The sequence below is a fragment of the Pistacia vera genome, unplaced genomic scaffold (genome assembly GCF_008641045.1).
Source record: "Pistacia vera cultivar Batoury unplaced genomic scaffold, PisVer_v2 Contig122, whole genome shotgun sequence".
Taxonomy (NCBI): Eukaryota; Viridiplantae; Streptophyta; class Magnoliopsida; order Sapindales; family Anacardiaceae; genus Pistacia; species Pistacia vera.
The window spans coordinates 269,636-291,249 of record NW_022195271.1 but is presented as its reverse complement, the minus strand read 5'-3'; the positions used below and the strand labels follow the sequence as shown (position 1 = coordinate 291,249).

Sequence of the window (21,614 nt, the reverse complement as noted above, 5' to 3'; positions counted from 1 at the left end):
TTGATGCAAAATGTGTTATGAAATTCTTCATAAAACCTTCGATAAATGAAAAAGAAAACTTGGAAGGGGTGCGCAGAAAGTAAATTGATAAAGAAGATCATTTATAATGAAGCATTTTCAAAAAGATATCATATACATACAAACATAATTCAGTTGAAATTTCTAATGGTAATGTCTCCAAATTTTCTTGAAAATTCAGGCGAACTATCACTACAGGATTTATTTAATTATTATTATTCTAAAATTTTAAGTAAAATGATATTACAGAGATAAATAGTTAACATTTTTGTTAATACCAGCCAAATTAATACAAAATAAATTTAATTTAATTTATTTATTTAATGATAAAAACTGAATTCAACTTTCATTTATTGACAGATGGTTTCATTTTCATATACCTTACTTGAGGTTGAAGCGCATGTCAGTCATACTTTAAGAATAACGTACTGACGTCTGACAGCAGTAATTATTCAATTAAAGAAGAATATCTTTTTAATACGTTGAATTTTCAAATTTTAGTTGCTGTAGTAATAAGTTAGCCGTTTATGTTTGTTGAGGGAGAAGTAGAGGGAACCTAATACCAGGAAACAGTTGTTCCTTTAAAAGTTCCGATCTCAGCTTCCACTACAAACCAAAAGTCTATTCTGTTCACCATGGGAAAAGCTTCTTCATCAAAAGCAGAGTTCTTATCTCTTCGTTTCCTTTGTTTATCAAACAAAAAACAAAAACATCTTCAAAAGCAAAAGCACTAATTTCAATTTTCTTTCCCATTCATTCTTTTCTTCCTCTAAGAGCAACCACTTTGCCCCACTCCCCATCCAAAGTATCTCTCTTTCTCTTTCTTTATACAAATACCCAAAATACGATGTTCACTCTTCACAAAAAACCACGCACAAACACTACCTACGACCACCACATCAACAACAACTTTTTCAGAAGAGTAGTTTCCCTAATTTCTGCTTATTCTGAGTGGTTTAACGGCAAGCCGCCATGGCTAGTACCAGTGCGGTCCCACAGCGGTCGCAGTCCAGGGGGATAGGTCGAGCTCAGACCATGATGTTCGATTGGCAGAACGAAGACAGCTCGGCTATGGACAGTGAGCTGGTGCCTTCGTCCTTGGCCGTCATTGCTCCAATTCTTCGTGTGGCTAATGAAATTGAAGAGGATAACCCTAGAGTCGCTTATCTCTGTTAGTTTCATATTTTTCTCTCCTTATTTGTTAAATTGCGATTGTTTTAGTTACAATTCATTCACATTTTGTTTCTGTTTTATGTTGAATGATTACTATTATAATGTCACTTTACACGTTACCAAATCTAAATTGCATTTCCCTTGGTAATGTAAACTTACAGGTTGTTTCGTTATTTTTTGAACACCTATCCAAAGTTGTATTTTCTTAGCTCTTCATTATATTAACGCAAAGTTCCTAGTTTCTTATGTTACACAGTAAAAAGAAAAAAGAAAATGTAATTCCTGTATTTTCCATAACTACAACTTGTCAAATAATAATAATAACCAAAGAGAGTATTGTAATACATTAGCTTTGTAGATACCCCTGGCTGTTTCCTCTTCTTGTTAGCAGTGACAAGTGTGTATTGTTTGAGTAAAAGATAGGTGCTTCGGCACTATGATTTGTGACGGATGTGAGTTGCAATTGTAGTTGGAGAAGTTGAAAGCACAACGGAAATTTATAGTTTCCAGAAATAAACAAATGTTCGGAATGTTTTTGTTACTCTGACTATTGCTTTTCTGCAGAAGACATTAATTTCTTTTTTGGCGGTAATTTGGCTCACGCCTTTAGGTTAAGTTTTTATACTAAAGCTTTATATAGCTATAAATTTTCTATGGCAAAGGTACTTTAAGCATTCTTGTATGATGGATAATTTATTTTAAGGTGACCTTAATACCATATCATTCTTCCAGGTCGCTTCCATGCATTTGAGAAGGCACATAGGATGGATCCAACATCTAGTGGCCGTGGTGTCCGACAGTTTAAGACCTATCTGTTGCATAGACTTGAGAAGGTAGTCCTAGAAATTATTATTGGTCTTTATGATTGCTTCTTCTTTCTTTGTTGAATGACATTCTTTGTTTTGGGGAATTCATGTTATTTCTCCTTTCTCAGTTTTCTCTAAATGATTCTTAATATTCTTCAGTAATAAATATGATCTTCTTCAAATTAGACCACTATTATTTATTGTTGAAATTTAATTAATTAATTAATTAATTTTGGTAAGTAAGTAGTATCATTAAAAGAGAGAAAGAATGTATAGAGAGTTATAGCATTAAGTTGTAATTTTATTTTGGTTCTCCAAAAATTGAAATATAGGGTTTAATGAGGTATCTGGAAGACTGGTTTACAAAATGAATTGGACAATAATAATAACTTCATAATGCCTTCGGTTTGTTCTAGCATTTCTCTACTATTGATGATTATCGTATTCATTGTCTAAGTTTGTGCTTCATGATTTGACTGGTTAATAGTTTTTGATACATCTTATTAGTTTCCGTCAATATCAAAACTACAATGCAATGGCATATCATGAATTCCTAAAGAATGATTTAGAATGTCCTAAATGTTTGTTTGTTACAGGAAGAAGAAGAGACAAGGCCTCAGCTTGCAAGAAACGATCCAAAAGAAATCCTGTTGTATTATCAGAAATACTATGAGGATAATATCAGAGAAGGCCCACATACAAAAAAACCGTAAGGCTCGAGTTTGAACTATTGAAATGCCCTATTTAGCATTCATTTACTAATTCTTTTTGGTTTGTGCTTACCGTTGAAGGGAGGAGATGGCTAAGATTTTGCAGTTTGCAACAGTTTTGTATGATGTGTTAAAAACTGTTGTACCTGCTACAAAAGTTGATGAACAGGTTTGATTTGTGTAATATCAGTATCATGGCACAATTTTTTACGTTTGTGGTTGCAGCTGGGAGTACTGAAATGTTGGATGCACAATTGATTTATCATTACAGACCCACAGGTATGCTGAAGATGTTAAGAGGAAAAGGGAACAATATGAACATTATAACATTCTTCCACTATATGCTACGGGGGCTAGATCAACAATCATGGAATTCCCTGAGGTTGCATCTCTGCTGTATTTGTTATTTTGGTTTTGCTTGTGCTCAGTAAAATTCATCATAATTACTTTTTCCCCTCTGGAAATATAGATCAAAGCTGCAATTCGTGCACTGCGTAATGTGCAAAACCTTCCCATGTCCAGAGTTCGTGAAGCATCCAATGTTCCTCATGCCTCATCTGGGGGGAAGGATATATCTGTCTTTGACATACTTGATTGGCTTTCTTCACATTTTGGGTTTCAGGTATATCATGCACTGAATTCCTTCCTTTCCCTTTATTTTCTTCTTGCATCTCACATGCCGTAGGCTTTGGTAATTTATTTGTAAGCTAACTCTCACCCAATCCACTGCATAGCATTTCAGTCTATCATTTTGAAAAATTGATGAAATTCGAATGTCACAAGGGGAAAACAGCTTATACTTCTAGACAAATGTCATCATGAGAATTCTGCCACCCCTCTCCCCCTTCTAACCAAGAAACCTGGACAGAGGTACAATCATTTATCAATAGAGATGATCTCACCATGGTGACTTAACTCACTAAGCCTCAAGTCCAAAACAATTAGGGTTAGTTATATGAATTCTTATGAAATCCTCCCTGTATTTGTCCTACTAGAGTCATAATCTCACTATCTTGTTTAAAAACTTTGGTTTTGTTTCTTTTCTTTTCTTTTCAGCACCTCTTCCCAATTTTTGGTTGTCCTTTCCCCTTTTCTCCCATATACGGATTGAAATCAAGTCACTCCTCCATATTGGAGGATTCATGGTCAGTGTTGGATGTCAACATTCCTTTACTTGCCCTTGATAGGTGCTAACTCTACTTTGTGACAAATGTATTATACTGTTATCTTGTACTATTTTTATTCTTACACGTCTATCTTAACATCTTGACTTAGGCTACATGCAATTTATGATTAGGTTGTTTCTTGACTGCTCAAAACATTCTACAAAGTTTAACAGGCCTTGAGTGGTTTATAAAATTTTCCACCAACCTTGTGGACATTCAATATAATACTCTACTTGCATTTTCTATTTCATCTACCTTATTTTACATTTATGGTTTTCTATAATTACTCTAGTTGTGGTTTATAATACTCAAGTTGCATTGCTCTATTTCATTCTGCATATTCTTGTTATATGGTTAGCATACCTCTCAATCTTTCAGGCTTCATAGAAATTGGACAAAGACACCTAATAAGATCACGCTTGGATACTTGTTAGGCTTAAATATTCACCATATCCTTGCTGATGTCCCCTATAGTATGTTTTAATATTATTTAAACTCCGCTAATCTAGCTGCTAAGTCAAATGTTATTACATGAGGTATTTGAATAAAATGTCGCTCATCATTGGGGCCTGGTATAATTTGGGGTAGGGTATCCTTCCATATCTCCAACTTGTTCTTAGCATCCATCTAATGTTTCATATAGCAATACAATAGTATCCAGAATAGAAAAAAAAAAGAAGCACTTGTTCTTTGGTTGTTAATCAACTGTAATGGGAACTCATTGATACTCCTACTAGTTTGTCATTAGCCAGAGCCCTCTCGTACATGTTCTTAATCAAATCAATGAATCAGCAAATACACCTTAATAACATTTCTCAATCTAATAGATATGTATTTCCCTCTTTCTTTTCCAAAATATACCACAAGACTTGAAGTTTCTGAGGTCATTTTGTGGTCCAAAATCCACTTCTGCATTTGAATTCTAAAGACCAGTTCCCTATTATCTTCTGTGGCCACAAGGTATTTTAGGAAAAATGCGTTGTGATTATGTTTAATATCATTTTTTTAAAGCCAAAAAAATCTCTGTTCTACCATTTCTATTCATAACAAAAGCCATTTAATAATCAAGTCACTTCATGCATGCAAGGCTTGTATCTCCAATATTTTAACCGTTGAGACTGGCTTTGTTAATGTTCATTCGGTTTAAGGATGATTATACTAATTATTTATCTATCAAATGAATCTCTGATTGGGAACGTATCACTTTATCTGATGACATTCTATTCTCTAATCTTTGTGGAATTGAAGAAAGGAAATGTAGCAAACCAGAGGGAGCACCTAATACTGCTTCTTGCAAATATGGATGTACGGAACAAGAAAAGTGATAATTTTGTGGTAAATATTCTTTAAGTGGTCTGCTTTATGCTTTTTGATATCTTATAGTTTGCCAATTTGGTTTATGACTGCCTTTGTTATAATCTTATGTCAATACAATTTTTCCTTTCCTATATATAAAAAAATAAAGGAAAAGAAAAGAAAAAATTAGATTCATAGTTCATCATATGTTGAAGACTGATAAAAAGCTTATCACAGATGAGTAGTGGCACTGTAGAGAAGTTGAAGGACAAAACTTTCAAGAATTACATATCATGGTGTAAGTATTTGCGTTGTGAATCGAATATTAGGTAAGTGTTCTTGATGCTTTCTGGTTTTATGAGCTTAAACCTTAGAGTATTAATTGTATTGGAAATTATGTCATAGTTTGTATACAAATTGAACTTAGTTTTACATTGAGCCACTGGATTATTTTCACTTTGCAGGATTCCTGTAGGTTCTGACAGACAGCAAATACATCTTATCTACATTGGACTATATCTTCTTATATGGGGTGAAGCTTCAAATATTCGGTTTATGCCAGAATGCCTTTGCTACATCTTCCATAATGTACGTTTACCGTCTTTGAAGAACTATTGGTGATTTGAGAATTCTATGTTTGCCGGATGGTGCTATTTTTTGTTATACGTTATTCTATTTTTTTTTTTTTTTTTTTAATAATATTCATCATATGTCTTACGATATTAATTCTTGAAAGGAGAATTTTTTGTTATTGTGCAATGGTGAATTTTTACTTATCTGAATATCAAGGTTGTTTCCTAGTTATTGTTGTTTATTTTTATCATGTGTCCTTGGACTGGTCTTACCTTAGCTTATCTCCCAATTCAATCTCATGATTCTTGGCAATGTTCTGGAAATACAAATATAAGTAGTTAGTCATTTTTTGAGAAGAAACAATGACAATATCATTGATTGAAAAAATAATGGCAAAAAAGTGAACAAACTGTCCACAAAATTTAGGAATATATAGCCATTAGTCATGAGTGTATCAGTTTTAAAATTTCATTGAAAGAAGAGGATAGGTTCTGTTATGTTTCTTATAAAAAGAAAACTGTAATATGCTGGCATGTTTGACCCGCTCCAGTGTGATGGAATTGAGATGCTGTTATTAGTTTTCTGTTTTGCTCCTGCCTAGGTAGATTTGTTGGGTATTGTTTCGTCATCATGGACTGCTGGTTCAGCCATATGTATTCTTCTGTTAGCCTATATGATGAAATTGTCTGTTTCTTACCAGATAGAGAAACTGTAGTGACTGCCCTGTTCTCACTGGAAATTGGGCAGCTAGAATCACCTCATAACGTTTGTCTTGCAATTTTCCTTCTAGTAATAAGCATATTGTGTAGGTGTAATTCCTGAAAATATCAGCATAAACAATCTATTGACATGAGAATACAGCCCACATGCACTACCATGTACTTGTACTCTGATATTGTTAATGAAACAAATGTAACTCTGATTTATTTATTGTGAATTTTTCTTGCAGTAACTTATAGCTTTCTGTAAACTTATGTTTAATTTTATTTTTAGATGACAACAAAAACCATAATGCATAGATTTGGTGAAGCTTAAATTGACATGGAGCAATCTATCTTATTTGTTTGTAGTAAGTAATAAATCTTGTGAGGTTTAATTCTGTGCAAAACATATTGGTGCTTCAGAAGTCAGGAATATGTAAGCAAAATGAGAAAAATGCCTACACACAAGGTAGAACAGTGGAATCTAGAGTAAAAACAACATTTACGATAGATGGCAGCGTAATAGCAGTAAAGAAGTGTCAACATCTGATATGAAAATTTTCAGAGGTTTTTAATTTAATTTAATTTTTTTAACTACTGTAATAGGTAGCATTTGCGTCGTTGATTGTTTTGCATTTAGATTAAGACATAGTGGAGATAATTCCTTTTGTTCGGTTACGTGTTGCTAATTACCAACCATTTATTTCATATGGAGAAAACTGTATACTTCTTGGAGTTGACATATAACTTCTGCTGTTCTTTTTCCTTGTCCACAAAAGATTCTGCATCAGTTTTCTTGGAAAACCTACAATTGATTTGACAATTAATAGCTCTCTTGTAGTCAGAATATTTTCTATTTTATGGCTTGTTGATATGTATGTGTTCTCTAACTTTAACCAAAAAAAATTTGTATTTTTTACTTTATGGCTCTTCTGATTTTTATTTTCCCTATAACATTTTTTTTTTGTTTCCTAGGGAGAAAAGAAAAAAAAAAAAACTAGATTTTATTTTCCTTTCTCCAATGTCTTACAGCTTACGTATAACTAAATTAATGCTCTTCTTGTTCTTCATTGTGTAAGATGGCAAATGAAGTTTATGGAGTGCTGTTTGGCAATGTGCACTCTGTCAGCGGAGACACGTACCACGGAGATGCTGCACCTGATGATGAAGCGTTTTTGCGGAAGGTTATAACCCCTATCTACCAGGTCTTGCGCAAGGTAGTTAATACTTGATTATACTTCTAATATTATCTGCTCCCATGCTTACAACTTCCTCATAATACGTTGATTATGTTTGGTGAAAAAGGAAGCTAAGAGAAATAAAATGGGCAAGGCAAGCCATTCAAGATGGAGAAATTATGATGATCTAAACGAGTATTTTTGGTGAGTACTCTGAACAATAACTTCTGTTAATGTACTCAGATGATTATTAGCTGAAACACCTTACCCTCCACCCAAAAAATAAACTTTTCAGGTCTAAAAGGTGTTTTAAGCTAAAGTGGCCAATGGACCTCAAAGTGGACTTTTTTGTGAATTCAGATCAGATATTAACTGCAAACGAGGTATATCTTTCTCTTTTCCTTTTTCTTTTAATAGATATTCTAATATTTTATTGCTCAATTCATTTAGTGTGTTTCTATATTTTAAATCTTTTACTGATATGCTCATTGTATTGTGGTATCTTATGGCGTAAATTTTGTCCATTAATGCTTTCTGAGCATCATATCTTTTAAAGAAATTTTCTTATAGTTCCATGATTCAGAGATAAGCATAATCACAGATTGATTGAGTTGAAGTTTACATGCTTTTTAGCAGAGAACTAACCAGGTCCCAACTGGAAAGAGCAAGCCTAAAACCAATTTTGTTGAAGCCCGCACATTTTGGCACCTTTATAGAAGTTTCGACCGAATGTGGATATTCTTTACAATGGCTTTCCAGGTTGCCTTACTGTTTGAGAATGATCCTTTGCAACTTTTAACAATTTTTGGATTATCTAACTTGCATGTGTAATTTTTGTGGTTTTCAGGCTATGGTAATTGTTGCATGGAGTCCTTCTGGATCTCTAGTTGCTTTTTTTGAAGAGGATGTGTTCAGAAGGGTGACGAGCATTTTCATTACTCAAGCTTTTCTTAATTTTCTGCAAGGTACTAGTGATCTATGATAAAGAATTTCTTTTTCCGTATTATTTGTTTAGTAATTTGCCTTGCTTGTAATCATACACAAAAAATGAGTTCAGCCATATGATATGATAGCATTGCTTTCAGCAATTTTTAAGCTTCAACGAGTTGTAGTTATGCAGACATAATATCCTGTTCCAACAGCATGTTGTAGATTAGATAGCCTTTGCTTTGCATTCTTACTTCTCAAGGAACTTTTGTACAGCTGCCCTGGACATAATTCTTAGTTTCAATGCCTGGAGGAGCTTGAAATTCACCCAGATCCTGCGGTATATTCTGAAATTTGCTGTAGCAACTGTGTGGGCTGTGGTTCTGCCAATCGGTTATGCCAGTTCTGTGCTGAATCCAACTGGACTTGTGAAACTTTTCAGCAACTGGGCTGGGAATTGGCGGAGCCAATCATTTTATAATTATGCTGTGGCAATTTATTTGCTACCCAACATATTGGCTGTCATAGTGTTTTTCCTTCCATTTTTGCGGAGAACTATGGAGCGTTCAAACTGGCGTATCGTCACACTTTTTATGTGGTGGGCTCAGGCAAGAATATGCAGAGTGGATTTTTTCTGATGTTTATTTGTTTTCTTCTTGACATTGCTGATATTTTACTTTAGTAAATTGACTGAGTGTGCTTCTGGTATATTCAGCCGAAACTCTATGTAGGAAGAGGCTTGCATGAGAGCATATTCTCACTTCTAAAGTAAGTTAAAAGGGATGCTCTTGGTTATCATTCTTTACCCCATTTTCATAAGGGGGGATTTGAGATCTAGTGCCAAAATACTGCCATGATTTGGAAGTCCATTAACATAATTTATTTTTGTATCCCCAGGTATACATTATTTTGGATCATGCTGCTAATCAGCAAGCTAGCATTCAGCTATTATGTGGAGGTGATTATTTTTTTTTTCCTGAGTTTTTTTAATCAAATACTCGTGTGAATTGAAATTGGTTGAATCATGAATGTTGGTTATAGGACTTTTTCAAGATACATAAAGAAAAGTTATTGCACATTTATAAAAATATGATATGTTTGTTATATACATGCAATATGATACATTGTGCGTATATACATACAGATACATGGTCGCTGACCAGATTTATATGTGTCCATGCAATATAGAATGGCAGCCAGACAAAGAAATACAAGCTAGAATGACTGTAACTGTATCCATTCAAGGCATCTCTCAATTTTAGCTAACATGCCATATTAGTTAGGATGACTTTAACTGTATTTATTCAAGGCCTCGCTCAAGTGTTTATCTTTAATAGGTGAAGACTGAGGCATGTAGTAGCAATGAGGGTTATACATTACATTTCCTAGTATCTCCTACAAAACAAAAATTGTCTTCCTTGCCTAATCAACAGCTATATATACTGTTATGCTGAATTTGTGCAGCAGCTATATCTTTGATCAGGAAGAACATTCTATCTAATTTTGTGCTTATACGTGTTCCAATATATGAAAACAATTCAAACTCAGGACAATTCGTAAGTAATAGTTTACTTATTCTGTTGATAGATACTGCCACTTGTTGGACCCACGAAGTTGATTATGGACGTGCATGTTGTTAATTACGAGTGGCATGAGTTCTTTCCGAATGGTAATCTTCTTTTTGTAATTCTGTTTAACTGTTTCCACTTTCTTTTTTATGTTTGGCTGAAGTTACATTCTGACTTTGCTGCAGCAACCCATAATATTGGAGTTGTTATTGCAATATGGACTCCTATCATCCTGGTAAGTGGAGGATAAATGAACATTTAAAAATTGCTAATTTTTTATGCCTTTATATCATATGTAGTTTGTTGCACTTATAACTTTGCTCCACTTGTGCATATAGGTTTATTTTATGGATGCTCAAATATGGTATTCCATATTTTCCACTCTTTTTGGTGGAATCCATGGAGCATTAAGCCATTTGGGTGAGGTTAGTGACTAATGTTGCCACAGAGAAACTTGTTAATCCTAAAACAACCAGTGCTGTTTAATATATGGTGATCCAATGAAAACCATATGTGAACTTCAGTTGTCTTTCATAGTCTTCGATTATACTGGGATTTCTCATGATTATTTAAACAATTGCACTTCTCAGATACGAACACTTGGAATGTTGCGGTCAAGATTTGAAGCTGTGCCTTTAGCTTTCTGTGATCGTCTTGTGCCATCATCAAAAGAAGATAAGAGAAAATACACGGTAGTGCTGATTTTTATTAATCTCTCAAATATTTGTGTATTGTGCTCATCTGTCTGGAATTTCAGTTGATTTCACTTTGCATTCAGTCTGCTGGATACGTTGATGGGACATTTAGTACTGAGTATGACCCTCAACTTAGGTTTAAAAAAATATAGAAAAAAAGGAAAATAAGCAAATAATGAGAAAGAAAAAACAGGAAAGAAATAAATTTCAAAGAACAACAGGAAATCAAGAAAATGGAGAACAAAGAAAATAAAAAACTCATTTGTTAGTCACGAGTGCTTGCCAAAAAGCAACATGATGTCTGGTACTAATGGCAGAAAATGTTAGTCATTGAAATCCACCTCTCTATCTTTCACAATTCTCTAGCATTAAGGTTAGAAATCTAAACTGTATCCACCCTTGGTATTCGCCAACAGAGGATACTTTTATTTATAGTTCTATTTCACTCTTTATTCTACACGCAATATGAATCCTGGTATATTGGGTCAATCTATATGGACATTGTCCTTAGCCTTTCTTCTTTGTTTTTGGCTAAAGTAAATGCTTTTCACCATGGCAGGATGAGGCGATACATCGGAAGAATATTGCTAATTTTTCTCAGGTGTGGAATGAATTCATAGAAAGCATGCGAAAAGAGGATCTGCTCAGCAATGAGTTAGGACTGCTCCTTGTCTAAAGAAATTTGCTTTTCTTCAAATGCATCATTTAATAATTTTTGAATGTCTTCATTGATTTCTTATTTTCAAGGGAAAGGGACTTGCTACTTGTGCCGTATTCCTCAAGCAAAATCTCTGTTGTCCAGTGGCCACCTTTTCTGCTTGCTAGCAAGGTAAATTCTTCGAATGATATCTCATGTTTAAACTATATTACACAATATAGTTTTCTTATTTTTTTACTTTTGATGAGAAATATTTTAAATGTATTGAAGAAGAGATTGAGGTAAGTATGTCAATCGGAAAGGCGACAAATCAAAGACAGTGACAAAAATAATGTTCTCTTCCCTGTGTCAATATAAACTCAAATGGAAGCACAAAGAGTCCTTAAATTCCCCATCTCATGTTTTTTTTTTTTTTAATCCCAATTTCTAACTTCTTATCTTGTTTTTAACTTATGCCAGATTCCTATTGCATTAGACATGGCGAAGGATTTCAAAGGGAAGGAGGATGCTGATTTATTTAAGAAAATAAAGAATGATGATTATATGTATTCAGCAGTTATTGAATGTTATGAGACACTAAGGGATATAATATATGGCCTTCTGGAAGATGAAGCTGATAGACTGTAAGGCTGAATCCTGCATATTACCAGCTTGAAATTGCACAAATAATCTTAAAAGCCTTCCCTCTATTTATAATATTTGTGGACAAAAGGAGTAACTTATTTTTTCGAATCATAATTGCTTTTACTTTCCCATTTATGAAACAGGATTGTGAGGCAGATTTGTAATGAAGTAGACACTTCTATACAGCAGCTTAGGTTCTTGAATGAATTTCGCATGAGCGGGATGCCTTCACTCAGTGACAAATTGGAAAAATTTCTCAAAGTCTTGGTAATTCTTTTTCCTTCATCTTTTTTAGTTTTTAATTTTCCTCAGCAATCATCCAATGTTTTTTGGTCTGATTACTCTAATCGATTTGGTGACAGCAATCTGAAAATGAAAATGCTGACATCTACAAGTCTCAGATAATTAATGTTCTTCAGGATATTATTGAAATTATCACGCAGGATATTATGGTTAACGGCAATGAGTGAGTGCTGAGAAATACAAACTTTTTAGAGATGCAAACTTTTTTTTCTTTCACCTGTTACCACAGATCAGCCTTTGTGACTGATATATGCCATGGCTTTCCCTTTTCTTCCTTTAGAATCCTTGAAAGAGTTCATGTGCAGCATTCAGAATATGAAAAGAAAGAGCAGAGATTTGAAAAGATAAATATTTACCTTACACAGAACCAATCGTGGAAGGAGAAGGTACTTTTGGCTATAACTTATTTTTTTCAATTATCATGTAAACCATATTGCGATCTTTTGTTCTTATACCATTGTAAATTTTTTGTAGGTTGTTAGGCTCTGTTTGCTTTTGACAGTCAAAGAATCTGCAATAAATGTGCCAACAAATTTGGATGCTCGCCGCCGTATCACTTTCTTTGCAAACTCGTTGTTTATGAATATGCCAAGTGCTCCAAAAGTTCGTGACATGCTCTCCTTTAGGTCAGTAATTGACTCATTGTAGATTGCTAAGAGGGAAGAGGAAATCACTTCTTCATCTTCTCCTTATTCTAACAAACAAAATTTACCTTAATTATTAAGATTGACTAAGATTTAATAATGGTAAATTGACTCTCTATGGGCCTCTATCTCCAAGGAATTTCAAGATTCTTCACATTTCTTTATTGAGCCGACTGGGAAGGGGTCATCAATCAAACTTATATATAGGTAGACTAGCTTCATATCTTTAATAATTAGATAGTCATATATTTACCATGCCTAGTTGTCTGCTTTTGTCATCTTAAGAGTTATATTGTTTTTGCTATTGTGGACACTGAATCTACTTTGTTACTCTTTGTCATCGTTAACACATATCCTTTCATATCCTAACCAATAAAATGAAGGTAAACCAGCCATCATTAGTAACTAGTTGCTGCAATTTATCGGACCTAAATGATTGATCGTGTTCTTTCTTAATAGGATAGAACTTCTATAAGAATTTGCTTCCTTTTGCAAACTTTCCAGTGGATGAAAGTTTTGTATGCTGTTATATTCTGATTTATTATATTTAAATAATGGAAGACTGTTTGTACTTTAGCTTAACGTAAATTTCTTTTCTGGTTCATGATATAGTGTTTTGACACCATATTATAAAGAAGATGTGCTATATTCTGTTGAAGAACTTAATAAGGAAAATGAGGATGGAATATCAATTTTGTTTTACCTGCAGAAAATATATCCAGGTGAGTTTATGATCCAGAACTGCGGTATGCTATTTATGGATTCAATTGGTAAGAATTTGCTGAATAGCTTTCTGTTTGCATATTAGATGAATGGGCCAATTTCAAGCATCGTATCGATGATCCGAAACTGAATTATTCTAAGGAAATGAAGATGGATTTAACTCGTCATTGGGTATCTTACAGAGGGCAGACCCTCTCAAGAACAGGTATAATGCAGATTTTAGTTGCCATATTGTACTAGCTTTATGTATATCTTTACTTGAGCTATATATATATATATATATATAGTAAATATATATATATATCTAAACATAAAAGCCTGTGTTACTAACAGTGAGAGGGATGATGTACTACAAACGGGCTATAGAATTGCAATGCTTCCTGGAGACGGCAGAAGAGAGTGGTTTGTAGTTTCTGTCACAGATATTAAATTTCAATTTTACATAAACATCTTACTGTGTTTCATTTTAATATCTCTCAAATGTTTTTCCATGACAAGTGAAATTTAGTTACTAATATACCAGTCACTGATTTCCTGGCAGAAATTCCTGGTGGCTATCGGACCTTTGAATCAAGTGGGGATGATGAGAAGGCTTTTGCACAAGCTCTGGCAGATATGAAGTTCACTTATGTTGTTTCTTGTCAGGTCTATGGAGCTCAAAAAAAATCTGTTGATGATCCAAGAGATCGGAGTTGTTATAGTAACATTTTGAATCTCATGTTAACGTAAGTTGGGATTGTCTGATGCACTGTAATAGTTCATCATGTAAACTAAAATGTAGATGGCGTCTTAATGAAGTACACCCTGTCAGGTATCCGTCCTTGCGTGTTGCTTACATAGATGAAAGGGAGGAGACTGTGAATGGAAAATCTCAGAAGTTTTATTACTCTGTTCTTTTGAAGGGAGGTGATAAGTTTGATGAGGTATGGAATAGTTATTGGTTTGATGCAGAATTAATATGCTTCCAAATTTATTTTCTGAACTTATAGCGAACATATTTTCAAATGCAAATATAATTATTTTGAACTTCACTCAGGGTTGGACATGTCCCATTTTCTTTTAAGCGATATGTCCTTCCAAAATTATCCAGTTATGTCGTGTTAGCTGATTTCTTCATCACAACAAAGCAGATGAAACATTTTTTTTCTTGATTCTTAAATTTAATTGGAAAATTCAATTAAGATCATTGCTTGTCCAGTTCATAGGAGTTTGTCATGTCTTTCTTATGCATGATCCATGCTATATTATTATCTTTTCATATATTTAGTTTAAGATATGGAGTTAAAAGTAGAAATTCTATCATCACCAAGATAGCCAGCTATTTTATAATATTTTCATATATTTTTTATGTTGAACATCCATTTACACATTTGATAATTTCGATATGAGAGATGCCTAATAATACTTACTAACACGCTCTCTCTAACACTTGCTACTTGTTCCTATGCTATGTGCCCCTATACTTTTGTTTTGTTTTGTGAATTCATAAAAATAGGACACTTGAATTGGAAACAAGCCAGGAGAGTTGTGGAGAGTGAGAAAGGAGTGTTGTTATTAATATTACATATGATAACACAGAAGATGAAATTGATATACAATAATCAAATATTTTCTGTTCTTTCCCTGATTCAAAATTTGATATACCAAGAAAGAAAATCTGAGTGACTTAGGACCGGCCAAAACCAGAGTACCATAATAGCAATATAAAGCATAATTTCATACTTTTGGAAGAAGCTTATAGTCTTGCATATTGGAAAGAAAAAGGAATAAATCCTCAGTCAGGGAAGTTTTATATTGAGTGGAGTNTAATAATACTTACTAACACGCCCTCTCTAACACTTGCTACTTGTTCCTATGCTATGTGCCCCTATACTTTTGTTTTGTTTTGTGAATTCATAAAAATAGGACACTTGAATTGGAAACAAGCCAGGAGAGTTGTGGAGAGTGAGAAAGGAGTGTTGTTATTGATATTACATATGATATAACACAGAAGACGAAATTGATATACAATAATCAAATATTTTCTGTTCTTTCCCTCATTCAAAATTTGATATACCAAGAAAGAAAATCTGAGTGACTTAGGACCGGCCAAAACCAGAGTACCATAATAGCAATATAAAGCATAATTTCATACTTTTGGAAGAAGCTTATAGTCTTGCATATTGGAAAGAAAAAGGAATAAATCCTCAGTCAGGGAAGTTTTATATTGAGTGGAGTTTGCCAGTGGCTATGCTGCTGGTCTTCATGTAGCCAACCAATTTTTTGGGTCAGAGGCTCATTTATTGATTTGAGTATGCGATGTTACGGATGTTTTCTTTGATATTCTGCTTTATTCACATTGACATGGAAATGCCACTAGGAAGAAGTTTTCCTTCTCAGTGGAGAGACACAGATCTGGGTCTTTTACAAGATTGTATAAAAGACAATCGAAAAAAATTGTCAATTTTTGATGGTCAATGGCAATTTCGGAATATACTATGTTTTTGCATCTCTTATGACAAAATCGTGTTTAACATCCTCTGTTTACTCCTTTAATAGGAGATATATCGGATTAAGCTTCCAGGACCTCCAACAGAAATCGGTGAAGGAAAACCTGAAAATCAAAATCATGCCATCATTTTTACTCGTGGAGAAGCCCTACAGACAATAGACATGAATCAGGTAACTTCCATTCTCTCTGCCTTCTTATGAATAGTATTTAAAAAGTAATTTCATGTGTTCTCCTTTACTTTTCAGGATAATTACTTTGAGGAGGCTTTTAAAATGAGAAATGTGTTGAAGGAATTCTTGGATTCTTCTAGTCGGCGAGATCCTACAATATTGGGTCTAAGGGAGCATATTTTTACTGGAAGGTCAGCTGAAAACACACACACATGCACACACACATATATAATTTGAATTTGACCTTGATGAGTATTGTTGCTTTTCTCAACCGAGTATTGTTGCTTTTCTCAACCAAATCAGCATAGGAAAAAAATTATTGCCCAAAGTAGTGGCAATTATATTTACGTATGCATTTCTTTCCTTATATACAGTGTTTCATCACTCGCTTGGTTCATGTCAAATCAAGAGACTAGTTTTGTCACTATTGGCCAGCGAATTTTGGCAAATCCTTTGAGGTAAACCTAGATTCATCATAAAATAGTGCATTTTTTTTAACCTTACATGTAATTCAGTTTTAATATTTACATTTTATTTTTATATTGGCAATTCTTTTTTTTTTTTCTGTTGATCGAGAGGAATAGAATAATTGTTTTCCTAATATAAACAATATTTGCTCTGGTAAAGCAAGCTTCAAATTTTTTTGTTTTGTTTTGTTGTCCTTTTCGTGGAAGACATTAAGAGACATAAGGGAACTATTTTCCGCATTCCATGCTCATTTGGTCAACCTGAACAGGACATATAGTGAAACTATACTGTAAGAGTAAATTCCTCTTATACCAATAGCTAAATGCCCAAATTGCAATTTCAATTAGTTAAACATTTAAAGATATGGAACGCAAAATATCACATTGCTACAAATATATTAAGTAGCTACCTGATTTTTGAGAATCAAAATTAGTTTTTTTACTGTACTGTCCTATGATTAGTAAACAAATAAATGTGAGGCACAAAAAAGGACACAAAAGGAAAGAATGGATGAGCATAGAAGCTGAAGAGATCTATCTACCAAAAGATAAGCACGTGTAAGCCTAATTATATGATAACAAACATTTCTACATTGTGTTCACTGTTGAAACTCTTAACTTAGGTGCAGGAAAAAATTCCAGTAACCTGTCTCTCCAATTCTACACTACAACATTTAATTTTTAACTAGATAACACTCAACATCTTCTTGTGACTCTAAAATTTTTCAACAATACTTCTAACCCTAAAAGGGCAATTTTCTAACCGTTAGGCAACTACCAAAGCCATGTAGGCAGATCTTGCATAATTTGATTACCCAATTGTATGCGGTAACATATCTAAGCAAATGCTCAGAATTATTCATCAAGTTAATTATATACTTGAAACAAACTTTCTGATTATGTTAAGAAATTTGTTTGGTGGAAAATTTTCTATTTGTGTTACTTTGTTGTTGACGACTGTCTTCTCTCTTTGCACATATTTGAATCCGATAGTTAAATGAGCTGACATAATTGGTATGAGCTGATTTATTTCTATCTATGATCATTTGAGTTTCTATTAAGTTCTCCATTGTAACTTTCCAGGGTACGCTTTCATTATGGTCATCCTGATATATTTGATCGAATCTTCCACATAACAAGGGGTGGCATTAGCAAAGCTTCAAAGACAATCAACTTAAGTGAGGATATATTTGCAGGTAATCTACTTCAGCTGAATACTAGGGGTGTTCAAAAAAATGCAAAAACCGAACGGAACCGCTAACCGAACCAAAAAACGGTTCAATTACGGTTCGAAAAATTCAAAAAACCGAATTTTCGGTTCGGAAGAAATTAGAAACTGTTAACCGAAAACCGGTTTTCTAAACCGGTTTTTCATATATATATATATATATTGTATATTAAATAAATAAATAATAACCCAAACTAAAATAAATCTCTAATTCACTCAATCTAAAATCCCAACCCAAATTTTTTTTTTTCTTAGTTCCCAATGTATTGTCTATATTTACAATTAAATTTAGGACAAAATTAAAAAAAAAAGTTTTATAAAAAAAAGGGAAAACCGGTTCAAAACTGGTTAACCGCTTTTTTTAAACGGTTAACCAGTTCGGTTTCAGTTTAGAAAAGCGGTTAACCGGTTCGGTTAACCGCTTTTGAACACCCCTACTGAATACACTAACTTATTGGTGTAGTATAATCGCTAATTGTGTTGAAATATTCAGGTTACAATTCAACTTTGCGTGGGGGACGTGTAACACATCATGAATATATCCAAGTAGGCAAGGGGCGTGACGTGGGAATGAATCAGATATCATCATTTGAGGCAAAGGTCGCAAATGGAAATGGAGAGCAGACACTGAGTCGTGATGTTTATCGGCTTGGACGCCGGTTTGACTTCTATAGAATGCTTTCATTCTATTTTACAACAGTTGGATTTTATTTTAGTAGCATGGTATGTTTAACTACTCTAGTTTTGCTATTTTTTATGTCTTTTAGCTATGCTAGAAGTGTTATGATTCATAGACCTACTCTGCTTGTTGAGTTTCTGAGGCTATTTTCTTTGAACAACAAAGATCATAAAACATATGATCCAAAGTAATTAAATATACTTAAGTCATTTTCAGAAAGGGTATACAGATAGATATCAACTGGCTCCAGGCCTGTCTTTGTTCATTGAGCTATGTTTTCCTAAGCAATATTGCTAAACTCTGAAAAGTTGGAATCTATGTTTAGAGCTCATTTTAATTTGGATATGATTTCTTCTCAGGTTACCGTGCTAACCGTGTATGTATTCTTATATGGACGTATATACATGGTTATGAGTGGATTGGAAAGAAATATTCTTGAGAGTCCAAGCATAAATCACACCAAGGCCCTTGAAGAAGCTCTGGCTGCCCCAACTGTCTTTCAACTTGGTTTGTTACTGGTGCTTCCAATGGTTATGGAGATTGGCCTGGAAAAAGGGTTTCGCACTGCTCTGGGTGATTTTATCATCATGCAGTTGCAGCTAGCTTCTGTATTCTTTACATTCCAGCTTGGAACAAAAGCACATTATTTTGGCAGAACAATCTTGCATGGAGGTGCTAAATATCGAGCTACTGGGCGTGGCTTTGTTGTTTTTCATGCAAAGTTCGCTGAAAACTATAGATTGTATTCTCGGAGTCACTTTGTGAAGGGACTGGAGTTGGTTATATTGTTGGTCTTGTATGAAGTTTATGGGAATTCATATCGCAGTTCGAATCTTTACTTGTTTATCACTTTCTCTATCTGGTTCCTGGTTGGCTCCTGGTTGTTTGCTCCCTCTGTGTTCAATCCATCTGGTTTTGATTGGCAAAAAACAGTAGATGATTGGACAGACTGGAAGAGGTGGATGGGAAATCGCGGTGGTATTGGGATCCAAACTGATAAAAGTTGGGAATCGTGGTGGGATGGAGAACAAGAACACCTCAAACACACAAACATTAGGGGACGAATTTTTGAGATCATCCTTGTATTTCGCTTCTTCATCTACCAATATGGAATTGTCTACCACCTTGATATAGCTCATCACAGCAAGAGTTTGCTGGTACAGTTTCTTTATTTCAGTGATATGGTTCCTTATAGGTCTATTAGGTTTATTACACCACTTTGCTATATATCTTTACTTTGATTCTTTGTAGGTCTATGGACTCTCTTGGATAGTTCTGCTGTCTGCGCTTTTAGTTTTAAAGGTATGCAATGAATCACACAGTGCTGAAGGAATCCTAGTTCATAGTATGTTGAAGAAATTGTTTAAACTAACTATCAAATTTATTAAAAGTGTTCTAGAAAGCAGTTTGTTCGTACTTATAATGTATTTAACCCTTTGTTGGATAAGCATACATGCTCATTTGCAGTTTTCTGGCTTTTTCTTACTATTAGATGGTATCAATGGGTAGACGGAAATTTAGTACCGACTTCCAGCTGATGTTCAGGATCCTCAAGGCGCTTCTATTCCTTGGTTTCGTGTCAGTCATGACTGTCTTATTTGTAGTATGTGGGCTCACCATATCAGATTTATTTGCTTGCTTGCTTGCTTTCTTGCCCTCAGGGTGGGCCCTTCTTCTGGTAAGTTTGAACTTCAAATGATTTTGCCAGTATATGCCAAATAATTATGATTATCTTGTAACTGAGATATTGTTCCAATTTAGCGTGCCTTACTCCAAATGTTCTAAATCAAGCAACATGTTGCAGTCCTATGTGCGTGTGATTAAAAAAAAAAAAGTTGATAAGTGATGCAACAGATCCTAAACTTTCTTCTCCTGAATTACTTCTGTATTCCTGCTGAAATATTCTGTTTCCTCCTGGTTTTCTGATTGATTCTGAAATTTGAATTTTTCTATGTTGGAAACTAGATTAAAAATTTTAAAGCAATTGTTTTATATCTTTGTTGTTTCTATTTCTTAAGCTCACAAGCTGTGGAGAAGTTACTAAACCATATTTTCCTTTGTTTGGCCTTTGAAGATTGGGCAAGTGTGCAGGCCTTTGTTTAAGCGGTTAGCATTATGGGAATCAGTAAAAGAGCTAGCTCGAGCATACGAGTACATAATGGGACTGGTAATCTTCACCCCTATCGCCATTTTGTCGTGGTTCCCGTTTGTATCAGAGTTTCAAACTCGCCTGCTCTTCAATCAAGCATTTAGTAGAGGTCTCCAGATTTCTATGATTCTTGCTGGGAGGAAAGACAAGCCAGCAGAGGAAAGACCAGATAAAGAAAGACCAGACAGAATCTAAATAAAGTTCATAGTATTTCTCGTTCATTTTTTTTCTCAATCTTCATTTGTATGTTGGGTAGCCATGTTGTAATTAAATCTTTAGGAAAGATACATCAAGTATGGTGATTTTGGCAAGGAAATTTATTACTTATTTATAAAGTTAAACAAATTATTATTATGTCTCTTGAAGTCCTTGAAAATACATTATTATGTGTATGAAATTTCGAAAGGCAGGCCGCGTATAAATCATTAGAGGAGTGTGAGGGAATAAGTTCTAGGGGTGTCCATAACGGGTTAACCAAACTGGTTAACTGCTTTTTGAACCGAACCTGTTTTTTCAATCGATTAAAAGGAAAATCGGTTTAGAACCGGTTTTCCCTTTAACTTATTTATGATTTTGTTTAATTTTGTTTTCGATTTTCATATGAATATGCTACCTACCTTATTTGATGAATCTCACACTAAATTGTAAATCTTCGCTTGTGTATAAA

At 34.0% G+C, this 21,614-nt stretch overlaps 1 protein-coding gene across 2 annotated transcripts; it reads left to right on the top strand.

The window, feature by feature from the left end:
* The first annotated feature begins 608 nt into the window (after nt 1-608).
* LOC116114534 (callose synthase 7) lies at nt 609-21,301 on the top strand. 2 transcript variants are annotated; one of them, XM_031400683.1, is made up of 42 exons: nt 609-1,189; nt 1,924-2,024; nt 2,594-2,706; nt 2,789-2,876; nt 2,979-3,089; nt 3,177-3,329; nt 5,122-5,208; nt 5,407-5,498; nt 5,634-5,757; nt 7,523-7,660; nt 7,749-7,825; nt 7,917-8,004; nt 8,258-8,380; nt 8,469-8,586; nt 8,825-9,156; nt 9,264-9,316; nt 9,446-9,506; nt 10,136-10,217; nt 10,302-10,351; nt 10,455-10,541; nt 10,707-10,808; nt 11,371-11,465; nt 11,559-11,640; nt 11,929-12,092; nt 12,237-12,360; nt 12,456-12,559; nt 12,677-12,782; nt 12,871-13,022; nt 13,653-13,762; nt 13,849-13,968; nt 14,097-14,165; nt 14,305-14,488; nt 14,575-14,686; nt 16,302-16,424; nt 16,500-16,615; nt 16,799-16,882; nt 17,975-18,087; nt 18,613-18,842; nt 19,158-19,955; nt 20,050-20,100; nt 20,291-20,476; nt 20,873-21,301. In XM_031400683.1, the coding sequence occupies exons 1-42, from the start codon at nt 991-993 to the stop codon at nt 21,140-21,142; spliced, it is 5,772 nt and encodes a 1,923-aa protein (XP_031256543.1). In that variant the 5' UTR covers nt 609-990; the 3' UTR covers nt 21,143-21,301. The 2 variants fall into 2 exon arrangements, with proteins under 2 accessions (XP_031256543.1, XP_031256550.1); XM_031400690.1 differs by lacking the exons at nt 609-1,189; nt 1,924-2,024; nt 2,594-2,706; ... (2 more) ...; nt 3,177-3,329; nt 5,122-5,208 and having other exon boundaries at nt 5,448-5,467.
* Nucleotides 21,302-21,614: the final 313 nt, after the last annotated feature.